The sequence below is a fragment of the Hakea prostrata genome, chromosome 3 (assembly GCF_041222555.1).
Source record: "Hakea prostrata isolate BN-2017 chromosome 3, UWA_Hpros_2, whole genome shotgun sequence".
NCBI lineage: Eukaryota > Viridiplantae > Streptophyta > Magnoliopsida > Proteales > Proteaceae > Hakea > Hakea prostrata.
The window spans coordinates 6,117,238-6,138,824 of NC_142602.1; the positions used below are offsets into that span (position 1 = coordinate 6,117,238).

Consider the following 21,587-nt stretch of genomic DNA (forward strand, 5'->3'; position numbering starts at 1 on the left):
TATTATATACCACTGTGAAGTTCCTGAAGCTTCTTTGCTGAAATGTGAGTTGATCGAGGATTGCAGAGTTGAACATCATCAACTTCTTAGGTTTGGGGGCGGAGATTGTGTGTTTTTGCCTGCATTGGATTTTCAATTGTTTCCGTATTTGTGACTGGTAATGGGACACTGGAAGCAGTTTTCGTGTTTCTATTTTATTCTTGAAGTAGGGTTTTTCCCCTTCCCCATATCTCTTAATAGTGTCGTTTTTTTTTAATGAAACCCTATTATATACCATTGTGAAGTTCCTGGAATTTCTTCATTGAGATGTGAGTTGATAGGGGATTGTAGAGTCGAACATGATCAACTTCTAGGGCTGAGATTGCGTATTTTTGTCTTGCTAGGGTTTTCAAGTGGTCTCGTATTCGGTTACTGGTAATGGGAGACTTGAAGTAGTTCGGAGTCTTGTTTTGGCTTCTTAGGGTTTCTACTTTTGATTTCTTATTCTTGGTTCTATGTTGTATATATTTGGACTTTGGGAAGAAGAAGAACTATGTTTATCGAAATACACAAACCCTTTGAATTTGCTTGTTGACCATGAACACAAGATTGTATCCATAGTCCCCATCATTGGAGGTGGTTTAGTTCAGGTGGGCGTGTGTGGGTTCTAGAGACTCTAAACTTGTGAAAAAAATGCTTTCTACATCGCAGTACAAAGATTCATTTGTGAAAATTATGGAAAATATTGATGTATTTTTGTCTTTATGAAAAAACATGGGCAAATTTCATAGTCGTCAAGGTGGGTTATGGCGTGAAATTTTCATTGAAAGCTGAAGACGAGGTCTTGTATCCTTCAGGAAAGCTTATTTACTGTACCTAAACCTCCTACTCCAGTTCTCTATGAGGAGGCATTTTTAGTAGTTTTTCCACTTCTGAATCTATGGAGCCCGCCACATTAAGTTGGCATGAGGTTGGGTAGTAGTTGTCTTGCTGATGATGTTTTCCCTCTTACCGAGAGAGACATTTATTAGTTCTCATTTATCTGTGATGAATAATGTTAACATTTTGATGACATCCAACTCCCCAACTACTTTCTTTTGTTTTTGTAGACTGATTATGTTGAATTTGAGTGGCATGGTGCTGGTGGTACAACTGTACAAGTTTGCACTACTTTGATCTTCTTGTAAAACTCAAGAGTGAGCAGGAACATCCAGAAATATGAGTGCCATAATCTGATTGACTTCATTGGATGTGTCTCTACTAGCCATAAGCAAGAGCCATAATAGCTTGCATCAGTTGACCTTAAGAAGTCATTGATTTGTTTCTGCTGTGGCAAGGGTATTTAAATATTGAACCTTGGAGATTTTCAAACTACCAATGGCATTGCTGCTGTTCTCAGGGATGAGGATGATGATGCTGTTGACCCACATCTTGAGCGAATTAGGAACCAAGCTAGTGGTGAGACTGACAAAGAGGTAAACCTTAGTTGGCTTGCATGTAAATGGCCCTATAGAAATGTTACGATTATTTTCATTGATGATTTGATAGGTTTATATTATCTCAGGAGGATCTAGGTAACAAACTAACTTAATTATCTTTGAGATCTTTAATGCATAATGTAAATTTCTGATCCCCCTGCAAAGCTCTTGAATGCGACCCTGTCTAGCTTATCCATTTTGTTATTCCAATGTCAATGGGATGGAGATGATTCTGGAGGGGAGTATTCTGATGCTAGCGAAAATGTTGATGGATAAAAATTTGAATGAGTTGCTTCTCTTTGATAATTTTAACCCAGATTTCAGAGGCCTGCTAAAAAGGAAGTCAAGGAAGAGGCTTCTACTTCAAAGACATTTTCTACATCCAAGAGGAAATCCAAGTGTGGAGATGAAAGTTGTGTGGAAAAGAAAAAACAGAGAAGGAAAAGGATCCAAATTTGCCATAAAAGCTAATGTCTGGCTTTAGAGAAGTAGGTATCTGAAATCAGTTTGTATCTGACTGACTGCATTGATTCATTCTAATGTTCTGCATCAATGCATAAAGGATGTTATTCCTGTCTGGACCGCTGTTCATGTATTATCTTTCTTGTTTATAAGGTGACACCATCTGCCTCCATTGCCCGTTCCTTCTTGTGATTTTCGGGTGTATTGGCATCATATAGGTCTATTTGTAAAATTCTTGCATACATTTATAACCTCTTTGGTATTATTTTTGCAGAAAGGGAAATATATTCCTGGAATATCATTTACTGATGTGCCAAAAGTTCTTCAAGTATGTAGAACAAGATGACAGGTACACTATTTCAACACTACATTCTTAGTTGATTAGCTGCTCACATGAAGGGTGAAACAGAGCCGTGTTGGTTCAACCATGGCCCAAGTCGACCCTGACCCCAGGCTTGAATATTTCGATTCTAATTGCCCTCGGGTTTGAATTATCCAACCCAGGGCTGTTTGGGTTCTGGATGACAGGGCCAAGCATTAATCCTATTTGAACGGTTGAAGTTGAAAACTTCTTTCGGTCTTATAGGTAATGCTAAAAAGTGACATTTACTCTTAAAATTTACAGAGGAAGCATTTTATTTTTCTTGTTTCTTTGTTTTGGTATGAAGAAAATGTTAAAAGTTCCAAGACGCACCAAGTTGTAGAACAAGAAACCAATATAAAATTCATTAGTTTCAATTATTGTTGTATAAAAAGTTAAAAATGCCTTGGGATTTATGCTAATAAACTAAAGAATAGTTGATTAAAGCATTAATTATTGGTGTTATCTAGACCCTGTAAACCAATATAAAAGTCATTAGTTTCAATTATTGTTCTATAAAGTGCGTTGGGGCTAATTAACTAAAGACTAGTTGATTAAAGCATCAATTATTAGTGTTATCTAGACCCTGTAAACCAATATAAAATTCATTAGTTTCAATTAATCACAGGAGCGGAGAGAGCTAAGATTCATTAGTTTCAATTCAAAAAGGCTCCAAAACAGAGTGTTATGATGAGGTTTAAGGGGGCTGTAAATCCTCTTTGTTCAAGAGTTCTTTTTTCCTGGAAAGGATCTTTCCTAAGTTAAGAGTTCAAATTTTTATTTTTTATCTTTTGGTAGAAGTTAAGAGGGTCAAATTGAAAGCAAGTTTTTATCGGGGAAAAGAATCAGAATTAAGTTGAGGAATGGTCAGGAGCTCTACAGAAAAGACGGACAAAGATCTCCAGCTTGGTGTACCTGAAAGTCGAAACTTGCTCCGGAGTCTCTCGTTCCGTTTGTGAATCTCTTTTGCAGGTAAGTAAGCGAGCGCTTGCGTGTGGGTGTAGATGTCGCTCATGGCAGCAGCAGCAGCAGCTCGTTCGATTGTGGGGTTAACGGCTTCGGAGCTAAGCATTAAGTGTTGTTTCTCTGCCTCTCCAGGTTCATCACGTTACTCTGTTCCTTCACCTCCTCATCAGGTAAGCACTAAGCAACTCATGATTTTTGTCGAATTTTCTTCCTTCATGAGTCCATCCATGTCAATGGAATGTGAATTACTTGTCATCCACATCTTGTTTCCTTATCTGTGCGCATAGAAATAAAGTTGAAAATTTCACCAACTGGGTTTCTACTGAAACTGTTATGTAGAGATATCATCAATATGGTTGTGTGCTGTCCATGAACGGGTGTGAGGGAGATCCAAGAACCCCTGTTGGAACCATCGAGACTCGCAATTTCTCACCCGTTCCGACCCTTGCACTGGCCATGGATTACCTCAACTCAGCCCTCTCCGAGTTGAATTCCGATCCTCCTGCTTCTACTTCCGGAATTATCCGTCTCCAGGTATTAATTATTCCTCGCTCTTCTTCCTCCTTGCATCTATGCGGTTCTTCTGCTCTCTCCGCTCCTGTGTTTTCTTTCTTTCTATTTACCGCCTTGCAATGACGAAATGCCAATCTATGAACAAGTTCGTGTACCGAGGCCAATGAAACTTTTGAGTGTAGGCATTAATTTGGATAAATTTTCTTATTTCCTTGAAGGCAAAATGGTCTTTATATTCATTCACGCTAGCCTTTGCCTATGATTTGGTATTTTTATTTCGTAAATATTGATTGTTCCAAAATGATAAAAAAAATACCACTTAAAAAAGTTCACCAGCGAATCTCAACTCCTAGAAATTATAAAAGCTGAACTCTTTGGTATTATTTTATTCTACCAAAAAATAATTTTTTAGAATTATAATTTTCTTTTTATGGCCATGTGAGTCATGTGACCCTATTAGTCATTGCTGAGGTTGGTGCTGTCAAAGTCCAAAATTGCCCCAATGTTACCAATACTGGCAGGTTCAACTTTGTTCACGTGTGTGGCTGGGATGGATATGGAGGGTCTTCAACGATCCTATTTCCAGCAAGTGGATTGCCTTGCTATTTCTGAGACATGTATACCCCTCCTGTTCCTATCCGCTACCTCGGATTACTGTCTGCATTTCTGGATTAGGATTGGACGGTGGCTCATCCATCGTAGCTCTGGCGGTACAGCTGGGGCCCACCGTTCATCTTTGTATAACCTTCAATTCTTGGGTTTGGATTTTGGTACTTTTGGGTTTTTTTTTTTTTTTTTGGTAAACAGCACTTCATTTAGATAACTAAAAAAAAAAAGTACAAACACATCTGCATGAGCACACAAGGTTCAAATCGAACCAAGGAATGGCAAAAGACCAAACTGTCGTTCATGCAATAGACAGGGTCAGCCAGGGTAATGGGTTGGGTCAAGCCCAAAGTGGATCACAGCCACAAAACCCTTAGAACAAGAACACCGAAAAAACACCAACACCCTCAAAAGGGGACAACTTACACGCCTCAAGGGCGGACATAACACCCACATAGGGGGACAAATTACACGCCTCAAGGACGGATCCAAAACTCCTACAATTACAACGATGGTAGCAGCGAAAGTGTGGATAAGGTTCAGACCTCCCATCCGGCGATGCCGTATAGGCGTATCGGTCAAGCTCGACGCAAAAAAACTTGTACCCAGACTTGGAGTTGTTCTGCGGGGTGCACCAAAGAGCAGCTGCAATCAAAGGAGCTGTTATGTAAAAAAAGAAAAAAAAAAAATAAAAATAAAACCAAAGTACTGCAACCAGAAAGAAATAAAACAAGATCTAAGGGGAAACCCTAGATCTTTCCCTGTAGATCTGATTATTGGAGCTGAAGTGGGGAAGAGGGAAACGGAGACGGGAGAGAAAACACCAGATTTGGTGTTTCTCGACAGGAAATGGACTGAGGCGAGGCGGAGATGGGAAGTGAGAAGCGGGGAAGGTGAGGTGGAGGGGAGAAGCAGAGATGGGAGATGGGAGATGGAGGCGGCCGGGATGTGGGAAAGGAGGCGACCAGGAAAGAGATTAGAGAAGAGCGAAAGGAAACAGACGGGAGGTGGAGAGACTACCAGGCGAGCCTCTTCGCCTCAGGCGTTGCGATTGTGGGAGGCGGTGAGCAGGTTTTGAGGAAGGCGGCGAACCCTATTTTTATTTAAAAGAATAAAAAGACCTCCAATAGTCATGGTCTTTTGGGTTTCATTCTTTTAAAAAAAAAAGACATTTAAGATTCCATTTTGTGTTTTGTTGGAGGTTTTGATACGAATAGAAGATGGCGTGGATGAGAAGTTTTGAAACAATGTGTTTAGATTAGATTTGCGTACAAACCAGGGGCTAGAGACTAGAGTACAAACTCTAAATGAAATTTAAAAGGAAAAATTATATTTGAATGTAATATTCTTGAATTTTTTTTGGTAGTGTAATATTTTTGAATTTTAAATTTTGAATTATTAAATATAAGTTTGATTACAGTGATCAAATTTTGACCTGATGGCAGCAGCGGCTGCCGTGGGAGCGTTGCTTCCAAAGGTGGAGGAGCTGGTTGTTTTAAGGCCCATAAACAAATTAATAAAAAAAATTCATGGATGCCAATGGTGGATTAGTAGAGCGGTTAAAAGTCCAACTTTTCATGGAGAGATCATGGGTTCGCACCTATCTGGCAGAACCTATATAAGCAATATTCCCCATCCTGTATATAAATTCTTCGGATTAAAAAAAAAAATCCATGGATAAGTTTAGGCCTGTTTGGTTACGTGAGTCTAGAGATTTCAAATATATGGAGTCGTAATTCATAAAATTAACTGGTTGTGGAATAAAATCTGTGGATTCATCTTAAAATAATTATTTGATCAACGTGATTTTTGTGAATACGCAAATATTTATGTTTTTTATAGTAGTCATGAAATCTCTAGATTTCACCTCATACCCATAAATCTACAGATTTACGCTTTTAGGGTAAAAAGATGAATTTCTAGAGATTTTCACAACCAAACGGGTATAAATCTTAGATTTATGAATCCAGAGATTTCAAATCTCTGGATTCATGTAACCAAACAGACCTTAAACTTTTGAGTAAATTGCACCGGAACCCCAAAATGGAGGCCCTATAACACTAACACCCAATTTATGTTTAAAAAACATAAATATCCAAAATTGAATTTTTATTGGATATATTTGTCCAATTTTATCACTGAAAACAGTTAGATCAATGTTTATTTTGTTTCAATTCCAAAAATATCCCTATAATAAACAGTATCTGGACTATTTTTAGTGATAAATTGGATAAATATATTCAATGAAAATTCAATTTTGGGGTTTTTGTGTTTTTTAAACATAAAGTGGGGTTTTAGTGTTTTAATGCCTCTTTTTGGGGTGCCAGTACAATTTGTTCTAAACTTTTAGAGAAGATATGAACTGAGGGGTGTTTTTGAAAGTTGGGTTTAATAAATATTTTCAATATAATTAAGTAAAATTTCCGTATATTGCAGAAATCATATAAAGTAAATTAAATGGCCGAAACATTGCACCGATAAATTCATTACTTCAATTCCGTCCCACAACTACCCTAATTTCTGGTTTTGATCGTTCCTACGCTGGTCAGATAATTTACATTTCAAATTTAGAAACTAATTTTAAAGTAGCGAGTTAACCACACTAATTTACAAAACTGATTCGTTATTTCTTTAAAAGTTCGCATAGCATTGATTATGAATTATGAATCCTGAAATCAGAAATCATTCCAATAGTTAAATCTAAAATGTACGGATCATAAGGTGAACCTATATTAGTAATATTCTCCCATCTAGTATATAAACTCTATATATTCTTCGAATTCAAAAAAAAAAAAAAAAATCCATGTATAAGCTTAAAATTTTAAAGAAGATATGAATTGAGGAGTGTTTTCGAAAGTTGGTTTTAAATCTTTTCAAAATAATTAAGTAAAATTTCCGTATATTGCAGAAATCGTATAAAGTAAATTAAATGGCCGAAACATTTCACCGATAAATTCATTACTTCAATTCGGTCCCACAACTACCCTAATTTCTGGTTTTGATCGTTCCCGAGCTGGTCAGATAATTTACATTTCAAATTTAGAAACTAATTTTAAAATAGCGAGTTAACCACACTAATTTACAAGAGTGATTCGTTGTTTCATTCATCGCTTAAAAGTTCGCATAGCATTGAATATGAATTCTGAATCCTGAAATCAGAAATCATTCGAATAGTTAAATCTAAGATGTACGGGATCATAAGGTCCCAATTCTGCAGCAATTCGAAGCTATAGATTGGCTCCATGCGCAGCGCCAGCTTCCTCGTTGTTATTTTTCTGCCAGAAGTGAAAGTTCCAATCTCCTTACCTTCTCCGACTCCACCAGTGGGGTATGCCACAGTTCTGAGAAGAAGTTGCTCAGTGTTGCTGGGGTGGGGTCTGCAGTCTACTTCAGGGACTTGCATCCCTTCTCGAAGGATGATTGGAAGTGTATAAGGAGGTAAACAAATTAAATTTGTGTTTTTCATTTGTTGCTTTTATGACCTAATCCTGAAACTGCTATTTCTTTCTGTTCAATGATCAAAGGTTCCTCTCTAAGGATTGCCCACTGATTCGTGCTTATGGAGCTATCCGGTTTGATGCATTGGCTAATATTTCTCACGACTGGGAAGGTTTTGGTTCATTTTACTTTATGATCCCTCAGGTAGCCCAACTGCTCTCTTGTATTTCTTTTTCCACAGTAGCTTCCGATTTCACAACATTTGGAAGCACAATAATTTTAACTTGTCTTTCATCATGGTATTTAATTAATTTTTGTAAGGAACTGAATGACAGGTTGAGTTTGACGAGTTTGAGGGAAGTTCAATTCTTGCTATTACTATTGCTTGGGATGAAACACTTTTGTGGTCTTGGAAACAAGCAGTAGCTCTGCTTCAAGCTACAATGTGCCAGGTTCTAATTATGTTTTTTAGATTTCCCCCGAACTGAAATGCCTTGCTTGACATGGGTATTTTGTCTAACTTGTCTTTAATAATTCAGGTGTCATCTCTTGTTGGAGAATTCCATACAGAAGTGCCAAGAGAATTCATCCTCGAAAACAATCATGTTCCCAGAAAGGCTTCTTGGGATGCCGCCGTAAACAGAGCTTTACAAATGATTCACGGAAATGGCTCAAGACTAACAAAGGTAGTGGAGTAAACACCATCTTTCATTCAAGTAAGCTGTTTTAACAACATATCATGTAATACACGATGGCATCCATACTCTCATTTCAAGATTGGACTTTTTAAATTTGTGCTGGGGATTCAGGTTGTACTTGCACGCAGTACTAGAGTGGTTGGAAATATTGATATTGACCCTCTAGCATGGTTAGCTTGTGTAAAGGTACTTTTCTCCTTGTCCTATTTTCATTCAACCTCATTCTTTATGCTGAACTCAGTTTAATTTTATTTAATTTTCTATTTTATCCAATATATATGTGCAGGTGGAAGGAAAGAATGCCTATCAATTTTGTATTCAGCCCCCTGATGCACCGGCATTTATTGGAAACACTGTATGTATAATTAGTTGTTAGGGATTATAGGCCTTCCTCGCATTGACACTTGCATGCTTTTGTTGCTGGCAATGAAACAATTGCACTTTGCTCTCTTTTTAATTGCAACTTCTTATGATGTTTTCAACTGAAATATATTTTTGCTATTACGGTTTTAAATGATCTATGGCTGGAAAGATTGTAATGTCTATCAATAAAGAACACAATACCCCAGTGTTCTTTCAAGCAGTCCTACGATAGGCACATGCGGAACCCAAATGACTCATTTTATTGCCTACTTCTTGTCAACATCTTGGCATCATTAATGGGGGCCAAGATAGAGAGAAAGAAGGTTAAAGAAAATAGGGGGAAGAAGAGGAAATCTCAGAAAAATTAGACATGAAGAAGGAGAAGAACACTCATAAGAAGAAGAGAAGAGGAAAGAGAGGGGGTGTGGGCTGCAAATGCCCAATGCTAAAGCTTCAATTCAACTTCTTTCTGTTCCATAAGTCTCTGTTTTATTGCAATGTAAGGTCCTATTTATAGCTTGGCTAAAACTTTACACTACATCTTAACCAAAAAAAAAAAAAAAAACTATACACTGCATAGAAACTTAGTAAAGTAAAAATAGAAACTAATATCCTAGTAACTAGTGAGTATACAATCTTATAAATATAGAAACTAATTAGAATTAGAAACTACTCGGCTTTATATTTCAGCCACATGCATGAATAACTAAAATAAAAAAACCACCAAAATAGAAATTAAAATAAGTTCCTAAATCTCCCAAAATAAAAGCTTCATAAAATATGATATTGGGCCCCACAAAATCCTCTTTGAATATTCCTAATATTGCCAAATAATGGGCAGTTTTACTATTCACGTGAACAGCGAATTCTATTTGCCCCCCCCCTTCATGTTTGAGGTGGCCCTTAATGCTGGTTTGGAGGCGTTCCTGGCTGTTTGTCCCGCAACAATTCTCCCTTCCTTGAAAAAACTCATCCTCGAGTTTTAGTGAAATAAGAACTGAACTTATATTGTATGGAAAACTCTTGTTCAAAGTATGCTGAGTTTTTTTGTTTGCTTGCTTGCTTGCTTGAAGTTGTGGGAATGAAGAAGAATAAGGTTTCCGACAATGATAGTATTCACAATGAAAAAAAAATGGGGGAGAAGAGCATAGAAAGAAGACAAAATAGAGAAGACAAATCAGAGAGAGAAGACTTAGTAGGGAAGACAAATCATGAGAAGAAGGAAGCTAGCAAGGAAGAAAACTCAAGATAGAGTGAAGAATCCAATAGACAGAGAGAGTGATGCAGAATTGGCAGCAGATACAAAAGAGAGAAAAGCCCAAAGCTCAAGCCCATTAAAGCCAAAGGACATGACCCAAAACAGCCCATGGCTTGCATGGGCTAGGACTATTGGAGTGGGTTAAAATGAGCCCATGGTTTCATGGGCTTGGATCACTTTAGTGGAAGAAGAATATCAGCCCACTATTTTGAACTAAGCCCAAGTCTAGCTTTGAAAAGTCAACAAAAGGAGCTAGTAGGTGGTATTGGTTAGTGGTGGGGTATAGTTGGTGGATATTTCCATTATTGTTTTGACTAGTGGTGTTGGGTAGTAGTTGGACGTTTCCAATGTTGTTTTGACTAGTGGTGTTGGGTAGTAGTTGGATGTTTCCATTAATGTTTGTAGTAGGTTGTGTTAGCTAGTGGTTGGATGTTACCATTAATGTTTTTGTCTCTTTAGAATGCTATATAAAGAGACTTATGTAAATGGTGAAAAAACAACTTGTGAAATGAAATCAAATTGCTTGCTAGCATTCCTCCTCTTGGAGAACCCTTGTGTTTGATCAAGGTAGATTGGTGTTCGATCCAATCGATCCACCTTGCGGTGAGAAGCCCGGGTGTTACATGTTACTTTGTTGTCCTTATTGTTCTCTTAATTCTCTTATATTGTTCCATCCATTCTTCTTTATAGCATACTGCTGTTTTGAAAACCTAGTTAGTCCTTGTTCTTAAACCAATATCCTTGTTCTACCACTTCGGTTTTCAGCCTTCCATTATATCTAAATTTTATCTATCTTAAGTCTATCAAATCTGAAGTTGATTCCCTGTGAAAGGTCCTATTTGGCTACTGTTTTGATCATTCAAATACAGTACTACATTAGAGAGTTACCCAGAATTGGGTTCTGATACCAAATCAATGGGGGACTAAATAGAGAAAGTAGAAAGGTTAAAGAAAATAGGGGGAAGAAGAGGAAATGTCAGAAAACTTAGACTTGAAGAAGGAGAAGAAGAGAAGAGGAAAAAGAGAGAGGGTGGGGGTGGGGGGTGGAGGGTGGGGCTGCAAACTCCCAATGCTAAAGCTTCAAATCATCTTGTTTCTATTCTTTTAGTCTCTGTTTTATTGCAATGTAAGGGCCTATTTATAGCTTGGCTAAAGCTTTTAGAAATAGAAATTTGGTAGACTAAAAATAGAAACTAATATCCTAGTAACTAGTTACTATACAATTTTATAAATATAGTAACTAATTAAAATTAGAATTTGCTAGGCCTTATATTTCAGCCACATGCATGAATAACTAAAACAAAAACTACTGAAATAGAAACTAAACTAAGGGCCTAAATCTCCCAAAATAAAATCTGTATAAAATCTGATATTGGCCCCCATAAAATCCTCTATGAATATTCCTAATATTGCCAAATAGTGGTCTGTTTTACTGTTCACATGAATATGACGTGAATGGTATTTTGGCCCTCCTTCATGTTTTGAGGTGGTCCTTAATGCTGGTTCAAAGTCGTTCCTGGCTGTTTGTCCTATATCAATCGTAGGGCAAAATAATTGGTGATCAATCTCAAAAGAATGATTCTTATGACTACATGCTTAGTACAAATTCCAAGGTGATCAACAGGGCGTCACTTCACTGAAAGTTGGAAACTGGCAGATGATGCAAAGAACATAACTAGATAGTCATATCTTATTCAGTGGCTCTGCCTTCTATGTTTTATTGATTGTGAATGGCACAATTACTTATTGGTCAATGGAATGGCCTTTTAGATTTTGCTCCATTGGCTACAACTTTGGCTCTGGAGCTGATCTAAGTCAACAACTCTCTACTTAAGACCAGTAGAACATAAATTAAACCCCAGCAGGTCCCTCACACACACACACAAACACACAGGAAAAAAAAAAAACCAGAAAAAAAGAGAGATAAAGATACAGTTGTGTCCCATGACGTTGTTGTGGAGACACCAACGCCAAAGCCTACCATAGAATGGCTCCTCTGGCTCCCATACTAGGGAAAATTGCATCTTGCTGCTGCAAATTTGGCTTGGAAGCCATCCTTCCCATCATTAGCTGATCTAACCCAATTATCACCAATTGAAAACTGGTAGAAAGAAAGAAAAGAAAAAGTAGAATCCTCATAAATGATAGAAAAAGCACAGCCATAGTGCTGGTATGTAGACAACAATATTTTAAGCTAGCGATAGAATGGTTCCTTTGGTTGCCATATTGGTCAAAATGGTGTCTTTCTACAATAAATTTGGCTTGGAACCCTCCTTACCCATTTATGTAATAAACCAGCCAAAAAAATGTAAGGAAGTTTGTAATTCAGAGGTGCTGGCCTTAGGTCATGACTATGATACTTGACTGAAACATATGGACAAAGTTAAGGAATAACGGATGCTAATTCCAAATTAACTTGCTTTCCCCCAGGCCCCTAGCTGATATCCCTAAGAATAGGCAAATTGTTGTTGTCTGGGGTTTAGATTCCTGCCTTGTCTCCCAGCGAGAGTTGGGTGGCTCCTTCCACCCCTTTCTGTTTCCTCTTTGGGGCCATTTTAATATATTATTTACTAATCCAAAAAATATGTTAAAGGAACAAATCACGAACACGTAACCTTAGGGTGGAAATATTAGGTTTAAAAATTATAGTCCCTAAACATTCAAGGAAACTGCCATTGATACCAGTCGTGCCCTATTTGTAAAAATCTTGATTAACCAAGGTTCTAGGTCTTGGTTTCATCCTCGGCTAACCAGACCATGAAATGGAGTTCTGCTGAGATCTTGGTGAGTTGGTGTAGTCTTTCCTGTCCTGACTCAATGATGAGTTTTGGTTGCCATATGGCTAATATAGGTCTTGAAACTTGGCATTCCTATTTATGTCTTCTAAGTATATTCGAAACATCAGTTTTTACAAATTCTATCCCAAAATTGTACTTCGACTTTGGATTCTGGCCCTAGGTTGCTTATCTATAGCATATGTGAGTTCTACCCTAGACTATTCCACTATATTTAGAACTCATAATTAAAGGTGTAAATAAAAATACAAAAATAGAGTGACAGTCATTTAAGCATCAGGCATTCATAAACATACATGATGATGTTGGACATTATTTCACATATAAAAAGTACATAGTCATAAAGCAAGTGCCGATCATGGTTCTGTGAAAGAGAATAATTTTGTGAAAATTATACCTAGAACTCTTCTTAAGATGCAATGCAGCGCCCTTCCTTGATGTTGAAGCTTCAATATTGAACCCAAGCTTTAATCTGCAGATTACTTGATACTTCCCATGAAAGACCAAAACTATCACCTGGAGGGTGTTTTTCCTTCACAAGAGCAAGAGGGACTGGATTTCGAGTTGAGGTTGTGATATTGCCAAGACAGTGCCTTTGTGTGGCATTAGTTTGGTCTGTTTTGAGCTGACCCCATTTAGTTGGGACAAGGCTTGTTGTTGTTGTTGTTGTTGTTGTTGTTGTTGTTGTTGTTGTTTGTTTGGACTGTTTTGACTCGTGGTCAAACATGACCTGAGATCTTGCACATATACTGTAGGGCCTACCGTCTCGTCTCCAGACTTCATGAAACCAAAATTTTTGTGAGATCCATTGTAATTCTTGTGTCTTTACACATTGCTATTCAGCTGCACTGTCTTTTTGTTGTGTTCATGGTTTAATATTACTGGTGCAAAAGTAAGATATATTTTTCTCAGTAATTGGAGCATTTGTGAGAGGTGCATTTTTGTAAAGGACATTGGTAACATGTAGGCTAGGTAGACTTATACCAACATTAATGTATCTCTATCTTCCTTTCCCATCCAACTTTGATTGGAATTTCTGTTGATTAGAGTTCTCTTGTTGAAAGGTTAGACTGTGATGAACTAGATGTTGCATGTTGTAAGACATTTTGTAAATAATTGAATAATAAATCTGAAAGGCGTTAAACAAATTACATTTGAGCTTCGATTAAGAAACTGTGCCAAGTAATTGCTTCTCTGAACTTCTTGATAGCCAGAGCGACTATTCTATCGGGAAAACTGTAACGTATGCAGTGAAGCTTTAGCTGGAACTCGTGCAAGAGGTGCATCAGAGGCTCTAGATCTTCAGATAGAACGTGATTTGCTTTCCAGGTTTATTTTCTACCTTTGACATGCCAAATATTGGTCTTTCAATCAGATATTAGAAAATTTTCCATTTCTTTTCTTAAATTGTAAGCAGTCCTGAAAATATCTATTGTCACCCGTCTCTTAATTACAGTCCCAAGGATCATGTTGAGTTTAAAATTGTACGAGAGAGCATTAGAAGAAATCTAGAGGCAAGTTGACTCCATAACTCTTCTTTGAAGACACCTCCAGTTCTGTATATTGTGATGCTAGATGCATGGCTTATTGGTGGTATTTAAATCCATCTTGTTAGAGATCTTTTATTTGATGCTACATCTTCTAGTTATTCTATTTTTTTGTTTATTTTTATTGAATTTCTTTTGGATGAGCATGCTTCCATGCCCTTTATTCATTTCTGAAAATATTCACTGCAGGTTATCTGCGATAGAGTGTTGGTAGAACCTGAGAAAGCAATTAGAAAATTCTCAAAAGTACAACACCTCTATGCTGGATTGTTAGGAAGGTTAAGAAGTGAAGATGATGAGGTATGCTGTCTCCAGAAAGATGTGGATCTAGCTCCTTAAAAATCAAAGATGAGCTCCATTAAGAGTTTTTATTTTTGAAATTCATTAGGATTCCTGTGTGTATGCTCTTGTTATGTTTAGATTGAATTAGTTTTAGAAAATTTCATGTTTCTGGAAGTTGTTATTACCAAAGAAAAAGCCCATGGAGCCTTTAAATATCTCCAAACAAAACCCTCTGTGGCATGTGAAAGCCTGCCAAAAGGTTTTTAGACCTTCTCAAGTAACAAGAGAGTGGAAATTTCTAGAATTCAATTGGATATAGTCCAAATTGAAGGAACTAGAAGAGCTAGGGGCCGACTTAAGATAACCTTAGGAGAAGTGGTGAGAAAGGATATGCATAGGTTGCTTTGTATCTAGCGTGGCCTCAAACATAACTTGATTGGAGGGCAAGAATCCATGTAGCCAACCCCATTTAGTTGGGATAAGGCTTATTGTTGTTGTTGTCAATTGGAATTCAGAAATTATTCGTCTGATATTCTGTTTTATATTTTTCACCATTGGTTAGTCAATGATAATATAAGATATATCCTTTCATGCTTAATTTTCGCATGTGTTTTATTTTATTAATAAAATTTAATCAACTTTAATGACATAACTAAAAGAGAAGTTGAATATGATTACCTCTTGGATTCATCCTTCTTGTAACCCCTTCTCAACCAAAAAAGAAGGAAAGAAAGAAAAGCTCCTTCTTGTTGTTTTCTTCTTTTTTCTTATTCTTTTTTCCCCCCCTCCCATTTTGGAGTTCAAGGAAATTGGAATGGCTTAGACATGGACAAAGTTATTTGAAGGAGTCCAAAGTCTTCCCATTTGGCTTTCACTTCTTTATCACAGCACCCTGCCATCCACACATTCTAGTGGGTGTTTTTCTCATGATCTTAGCCATATTTTAAAGTCATGGGATTCACTGAACTCCTTAATCAGGGCCAAACATCATAAATGTCCATAGAGTTAGTCTTCTGGAGACCAGGCCCATGGTAAGTAATGCTGTCCTGACTTTGAAAAATGAGATTTACTCATAAGTCAGCTTGCAAAGGAATCAATATTATAGGAATGAGAAATAGATTCTGAGAAGATTGGGAAAAAATCATCAAGAACAACTCTGTTGTTCTTGAAATTATGGTTTATTCCCCTAATGAGTCAGTATAACAGGTGTGCAAAAGCTGATTTTCATCTGATGGACGGATTGAGAGAAATGCAAGCAACCTACTTGGATTAGGAATCTGGATACTCAGACTGATAACAAAAATTGGTTGCCGTAATTTAAGGGGTTATGAATTAATTCAATGAATGAATATCATACTGAAACGTTAACAGTAGTGTGCAATTAAATCTTAAATATCAAACCAGAATACCTGAGCTTTTGAAGCTGTTTATGTGACTCCAATGGGAAACTTAGGATTTCAGATAAAAAGTAGAACTAGCAATCTAGGATAATAAATTCCAATCATTCATAGCAAAAACAAGTGCAGAAAATCAAAATCTAAACTTAGAAACAAGAAATTGCAGGATAAAGCGGATGTTCAAATCTGACTTGTTTGATGATAAAGGAAAATAAGATTGAACAGAAGGTGTGAGTCAGTGACGCACCTGATCCATGGGGTTAGAATCCCACCAGTACCCCAAAGCCTGAACTCACAAACCCAAACAGAGCAAAGCTTCTTTTTTTTTCGCTTACATATATTTTAATAAGACTTAAAAACAGAATGTCAAACTAAACCTAAATTGCTTCAGCCATTGCTGGCCTTGAAGGTGGTCTTATCTGACTAGGAATCTATGTAATAATGAAGGAGATTTGAAATGGATTGAAATAATAGTTGCCTGATCCAGCCCACTATTGTGGTATAATAATGAAAACTAGTTCTGAAGGCAAGTAGGCTACCGTAGGCAATGATAGGGTACTATTGGTGGCTAGGACAAGGCACCCTATATTCCAGTGTATATGTTATATATCAAGGATAATTTTATAAAATTATGGTCATATGCACCTTAGAAGCCATCTCAATGCAAATGATATAATTATGTGAGTAATGACCTAAGAAAGTTAACATATAATAAACCAAATATTGGATTAAACTCAACAGAAAATGAACGAAATGTAGGATATTAGATAAACATATTTAAGAAGAGGATTAAACGTAAGGCATGTTTTTATAAGGCCACAAGGTAAAATCTATGCATCAATAACAACCACCTTTTTTACATCACACAAGGTTCTGTTGCCTTGGACCCAAGAAGCTGTAGGCCCATTGAAGACACTTAGACAAATAACAAAATAAAAAAATCTCATGATATTTTAAAACAATAATAAATCCTGGATTTTTACTTCCTAACCCTTATTTTAGGCCTATTAAAATGGTTTATTACAGTGAAAACCCATTGGTTAAAAGGCCCAATGCCCTTGTAACCCTACCCCAGGCTTAATTCCATCAATAAGCCTATTTTCTCTGATTAATCTGCATTGGTAAGTGGTAACTTTTCCAGCGTATGTCACCTGGTTTTTGCATCCCCCCCATGAATTGAATATACTGTGATCGTTTGAAATTTATGTTGTGAGTAGAATTCTGTTAGTTATTGGCATTTATTGTGGAACGGTTTTGATGTTGATTTTATTTTATTCTTCCAGTTTGACATCTTGTCTTCTCTTCACCCTACTCCAGCAGTATGTGGATTTCCCAGAGAAGAGGCACGCCGGTTTATTGCAGAAACTGGTGAGTGCAGAATTGTATACATATGATTCAGAATACATGCAATTAGAACATGATAGTCAGGCTTCTGGTCTTCTCAGACCAATTGTTAACCTGCTTTCTTTGTTCCAAGAACAAGCATTTCAGGGGTAGAGGGAAGAAGGCATCTTGTTCCCCCTCATTACTCCTTGGAAGTTTCATTCTTGTTCTGTATTAACTGAGAACTATACAATTAACAATGTAAGACTAGATTAGCTATCCCAAATAATCCACCAATCTAAATTAGGAACAAGGGCAGAATTAGAAGTTCAGGGTTTCACACCTAACCAGCCATGGGAATGCAATCTGACTTGGATCTATTGAATGTTGTATAGAGAGGAATACTGGTGAAAGTTTCTAAATTCAGATGGTTGAGTTGAGAGATATGGAAGCAACACCAGATTAGAAGGTTAACACATACAGGACAAACCAGAATGAAGATTGGGCTGTGTTGGATTTGAGAGACCCTCTTGTCTATATTCACCCCCGAACCCCAAAGCTGGAGCAGAGCTCAAACTTCACAGAAAGGCTGATTCAAATATTGCAGGCAGCATAGTGGAAACAGGACTGCAACAGGGTGGTTCAATCCTTCTTTGACAGAACAACAATGCCAGCACTTAATAGTGTTTGATTGCAGTAGTTGCAGTCACAAAACAAAGCAAAGATGAAGCTTAGTTGGTGTAGAAGATGGAGGGAAGAAGAAGATAGACGGTAAAGGTGGAGAGATATTAGGCCATCTTGGCCCAGGAGTTTGGCTCTCACAAACCAGGCCTCTCAATCCTTCACCCACACAATACTCACATTTTATCAAAATTTCTGGGCGTTATCTGTAACAGAAATTAGAAACTTGCAAGAAAAGGAAACAAATTATAAATTGAAATTTCTATATAAAAACTAAAGAGCTAAGGCCGCTGCATTACGAAATATCTGAGAGGAATTCTAAAATAGAAGCCAAACTCCTTGTTCACCCACTCTTGGACAAAATCAAGTCTTCTAATAAAGTCGTAACATGATCTTGTCACAGGTTGTAACATTGTTCACATGAACAGTGTTTTGGCCTCTTTTTCTTGATATTTCAATCTTTGTCAATCTAGGTAGAACTCCAGCTCCTGTTGAGGTGTGCAAGTTTCTTCTGAGACCAGCTTTCATCACTACTTTAAGTGCGTTTATTTCCTTAACTGCTTTGTTTTCTTGATGAATAGGTTATATGAGATGGATCAATTTATTCCCTTTAAGGTTATTTAGGCAATGGAATCTAAGTGTAAGATAATATCTGATTTTTTTTCTTCTTTTTACATAAATGGATTCAGGTAGATGACTTATCCCTGTTGCATTTAAGGTTTTCCAAATGTATGGAAACACGACTTCAGGAAACTCTTTCTAGATGCAATTTCAAGTGAAGGTGTCTTTATTAATTAACTATCTCATTATTGTTCAGAAATGTTCGATCGTGGAATGTATGCTGGCCCAGTGGGTTGGTTTGGTGGAAGGGAGACTGAGTTTGCTGTTGGCATTAGATCCGCTCTGGTGGGAAAGGTTAGACTACTTTCCGTCTTTCCCTATTTAAGGACCTTTAGGATACTTCAGAATTTTGTTTCTTATGTATCACATCCGTGAACATTTTAGCATTAATTACAGACTATTTAGTTGGACAGGGCTTCTTGTTGTTGTATTGAAAGGCCTCGTATTTTAGAGATTTATTTCTGGTTAACTTGGGTGCAGGGTATTGATGCACTAATTTATGCTGGAGCTGGAATAGTTGAAGGGGCTAATTCCTCTTTAGAGTGGGAGGAACTGGAGTTGAAGTCATCCCAGGTCTATCTCTCTATTTCTCTAAATACTTGGCCTGATGTGTACTATATATCATTTAATAGCAGATTATTCATGTTGTACAATTTATTTATGACATTGTGAAATGTCATGGTTAGTTTTCATGTTGTTTTCTTTTGTGGGCAGTTCTCCAAGTTGATATAGCGTGAGGTACCTCTCTCAGTACAGAAGTGATAACATGGGGAAATTGAAAGGTTAGCAGTTCCAAGTGTGGCTTATTCCTTTGAAATTTCTTTCAGAATTTTATATACTTCTTTGGTTGGGAGGAGTCCTATCCAACAATATATAATCTCTAATCTTGAATACTTGTTTGTCGCCACAAGGCTAGTATACCAGCTCAGTAACCCGTTTGATCTTGAATATTCAACTCTCTGTACAGTTACATTGTGTCTCTTAGAGAGTATATTGTTTTGGAGGTTTATGGATCTCAATAAACCAACAGTGGGATCACTATTTTGGGTTGATAGCTCAGAACCTTAATAAACCTTCATGAACCCCCTTTGATGTTGAATGTTTGACTCTCGAAAATTATTCATCCAAACAAAAAGAGACCCAAAAAAAAAAAAAAAAAAAATCTTGAAGCTTTACTTTGACTCATTCTAGGGTTGATGTTACCTCCCTTCCATTGTCCGGTTTCCTTTCCTCTTAATTGTCATATTCCTTTCTTCCTTTTCTTTCCAACAGGTGTAGGTATAGTTTACTGACCCTTGGTTAATTGTCTTTGTGCATTTCTGGCACATTTTATGTATCTGCTTTCAGGTTTTATGACCAGAGTGGCCGTAGTATTTGTGACTTTGTACTATGCCATGAAGTTTTTTCTGGACATTTTTAAATTAGTAGTTAGTTCCTAAAGATAAAATAAACTAGATATTTAGAAGAAGGGGAAAAAGATGGAATTTTCTGTTTTCAGAGTTGCAGCACATTTAAGTTTGACTATGTAACATCTTTTTGCTTAAAGAGATGAGTTTGCACGGCAAATACTGTAACAAGGAAAACATAAATCAATATCCATCAAGAGAAAGGCATCCATTTCAATCAGCTTACGGCCGTATTTTGCACTCAGCTCACACCATGTTTGGCCTCATTTTATATGGTCCTCAGTCAAAATTCTTCTTTTAAAGATTGAATTCATAAACCCCTTTGGACATGCTTGATGGGAAGGACTCATTATCAGGGAGGAGTAAATATATACTAGTTGCTTTGCTTTCTCCCATTTTGTGCATAGAAGCAGCATAACCAAGAAATACTTACCTCTCCTCTTAGTTGATAGAATGACAATTTTACCCTCTCATATTATGCAAGTAACACTCACTTCCTCTCAGCCCGTAGAAACTTGACAATAACCTCCCTTTTATCAATTTTCCCTACTAAAGTACAACGGTATCCCTTAGAACCTTGTTGAAAACTCCTAGATGTCCTCTCTTAAAATATCTTTTAGTTGAAACCCAAAACCATCCGCACACCTAAAACCATATAGTATATAAGACGTTGGTGAAGGTGCTTCACCATACAAGAAACACATTATTCTGAGGAACAGTATGTTGGGATGTAGATTTCGTGGAGCGGTTGGTGAAGGGGTTATTTGTCATTTGAATATTACAATAGGGTGTAATTGTCATTCTGCCAACAAAGAGGGGGAAGTAATGACTATCATTGTAGTAGGCTAGATGGATAAATACCAGTTATTTTAAGTGATGTAAGATGATTTGCAGCTAAGTGCCGGATGTTTTGATTGTACGACAGGATTCACGTTTAAGCACAGATGGAGAATCTATGGAGCTTGGGAAATCTTGTTTGCCAAACAATAATTTTGATAGATGAACCAGGCCCCAAGGAAGCAGCAAGTGGACCATTTCTCTAATGCCCGTGCTCATCTCCTCTGGCTTTGGGTTTTTGACTCTTTAGCCATGGATTGTGGATACAGTCCCAGAATCATTCATGGGCTGGGGCTGGGTGGTGGTACTGGAAGAGAGGAATAAATAAGAGGGGACTGGAGAAGAATGTAGTACCAATATAAAACTAATAAGTTGATTGAATTTGGTTGTTGCACCAATCAATACATTTATTTATATATTATTTATGTATGTATGAACATTCTCTGTAACCTCTTGTTTCCCTCATCATTTCTTTATTTTCTCTGCTTTCGAAACTAAAACCAAAGAAGAAAAACTAACTCGGGAAGAAGCAGCACGTCTTCAATGAACTGAAGATGCAGATTTCATCCTTTGCCT

The 21,587-nt window shown here is 37.1% G+C and overlaps 1 protein-coding gene across 2 annotated transcripts; it reads left to right on the forward strand.

Annotated features, from left to right (window-relative positions):
* The first annotated feature begins 2,948 nt into the window (after positions 1-2,948).
* LOC149020367 (isochorismate synthase, chloroplastic-like) lies at positions 2,949-21,401 on the forward strand. Of its 2 annotated transcripts, none has more exons than XM_089148481.1 (16): positions 2,949-3,416; positions 3,586-3,780; positions 7,568-7,803; positions 7,890-8,007; positions 8,139-8,255; positions 8,343-8,489; positions 8,613-8,687; positions 8,788-8,856; positions 14,128-14,246; positions 14,374-14,431; positions 14,654-14,764; positions 17,427-17,511; positions 18,965-19,062; positions 19,249-19,341; positions 19,483-19,550; positions 21,100-21,401. In XM_089148481.1, the coding sequence occupies exons 1-15, from the start codon at positions 3,285-3,287 to the stop codon at positions 19,498-19,500; spliced, it is 1,671 nt and encodes a 556-aa protein (XP_089004607.1). In that variant the 5' UTR covers positions 2,949-3,284; the 3' UTR covers positions 19,501-19,550; positions 21,100-21,401. The 2 variants fall into 2 exon arrangements, with proteins under 2 accessions (XP_089004607.1, XP_089004608.1); XM_089148482.1 differs by having other exon boundaries at positions 7,583-7,803.
* The last annotated feature ends 186 nt before the right edge of the window (positions 21,402-21,587 follow it).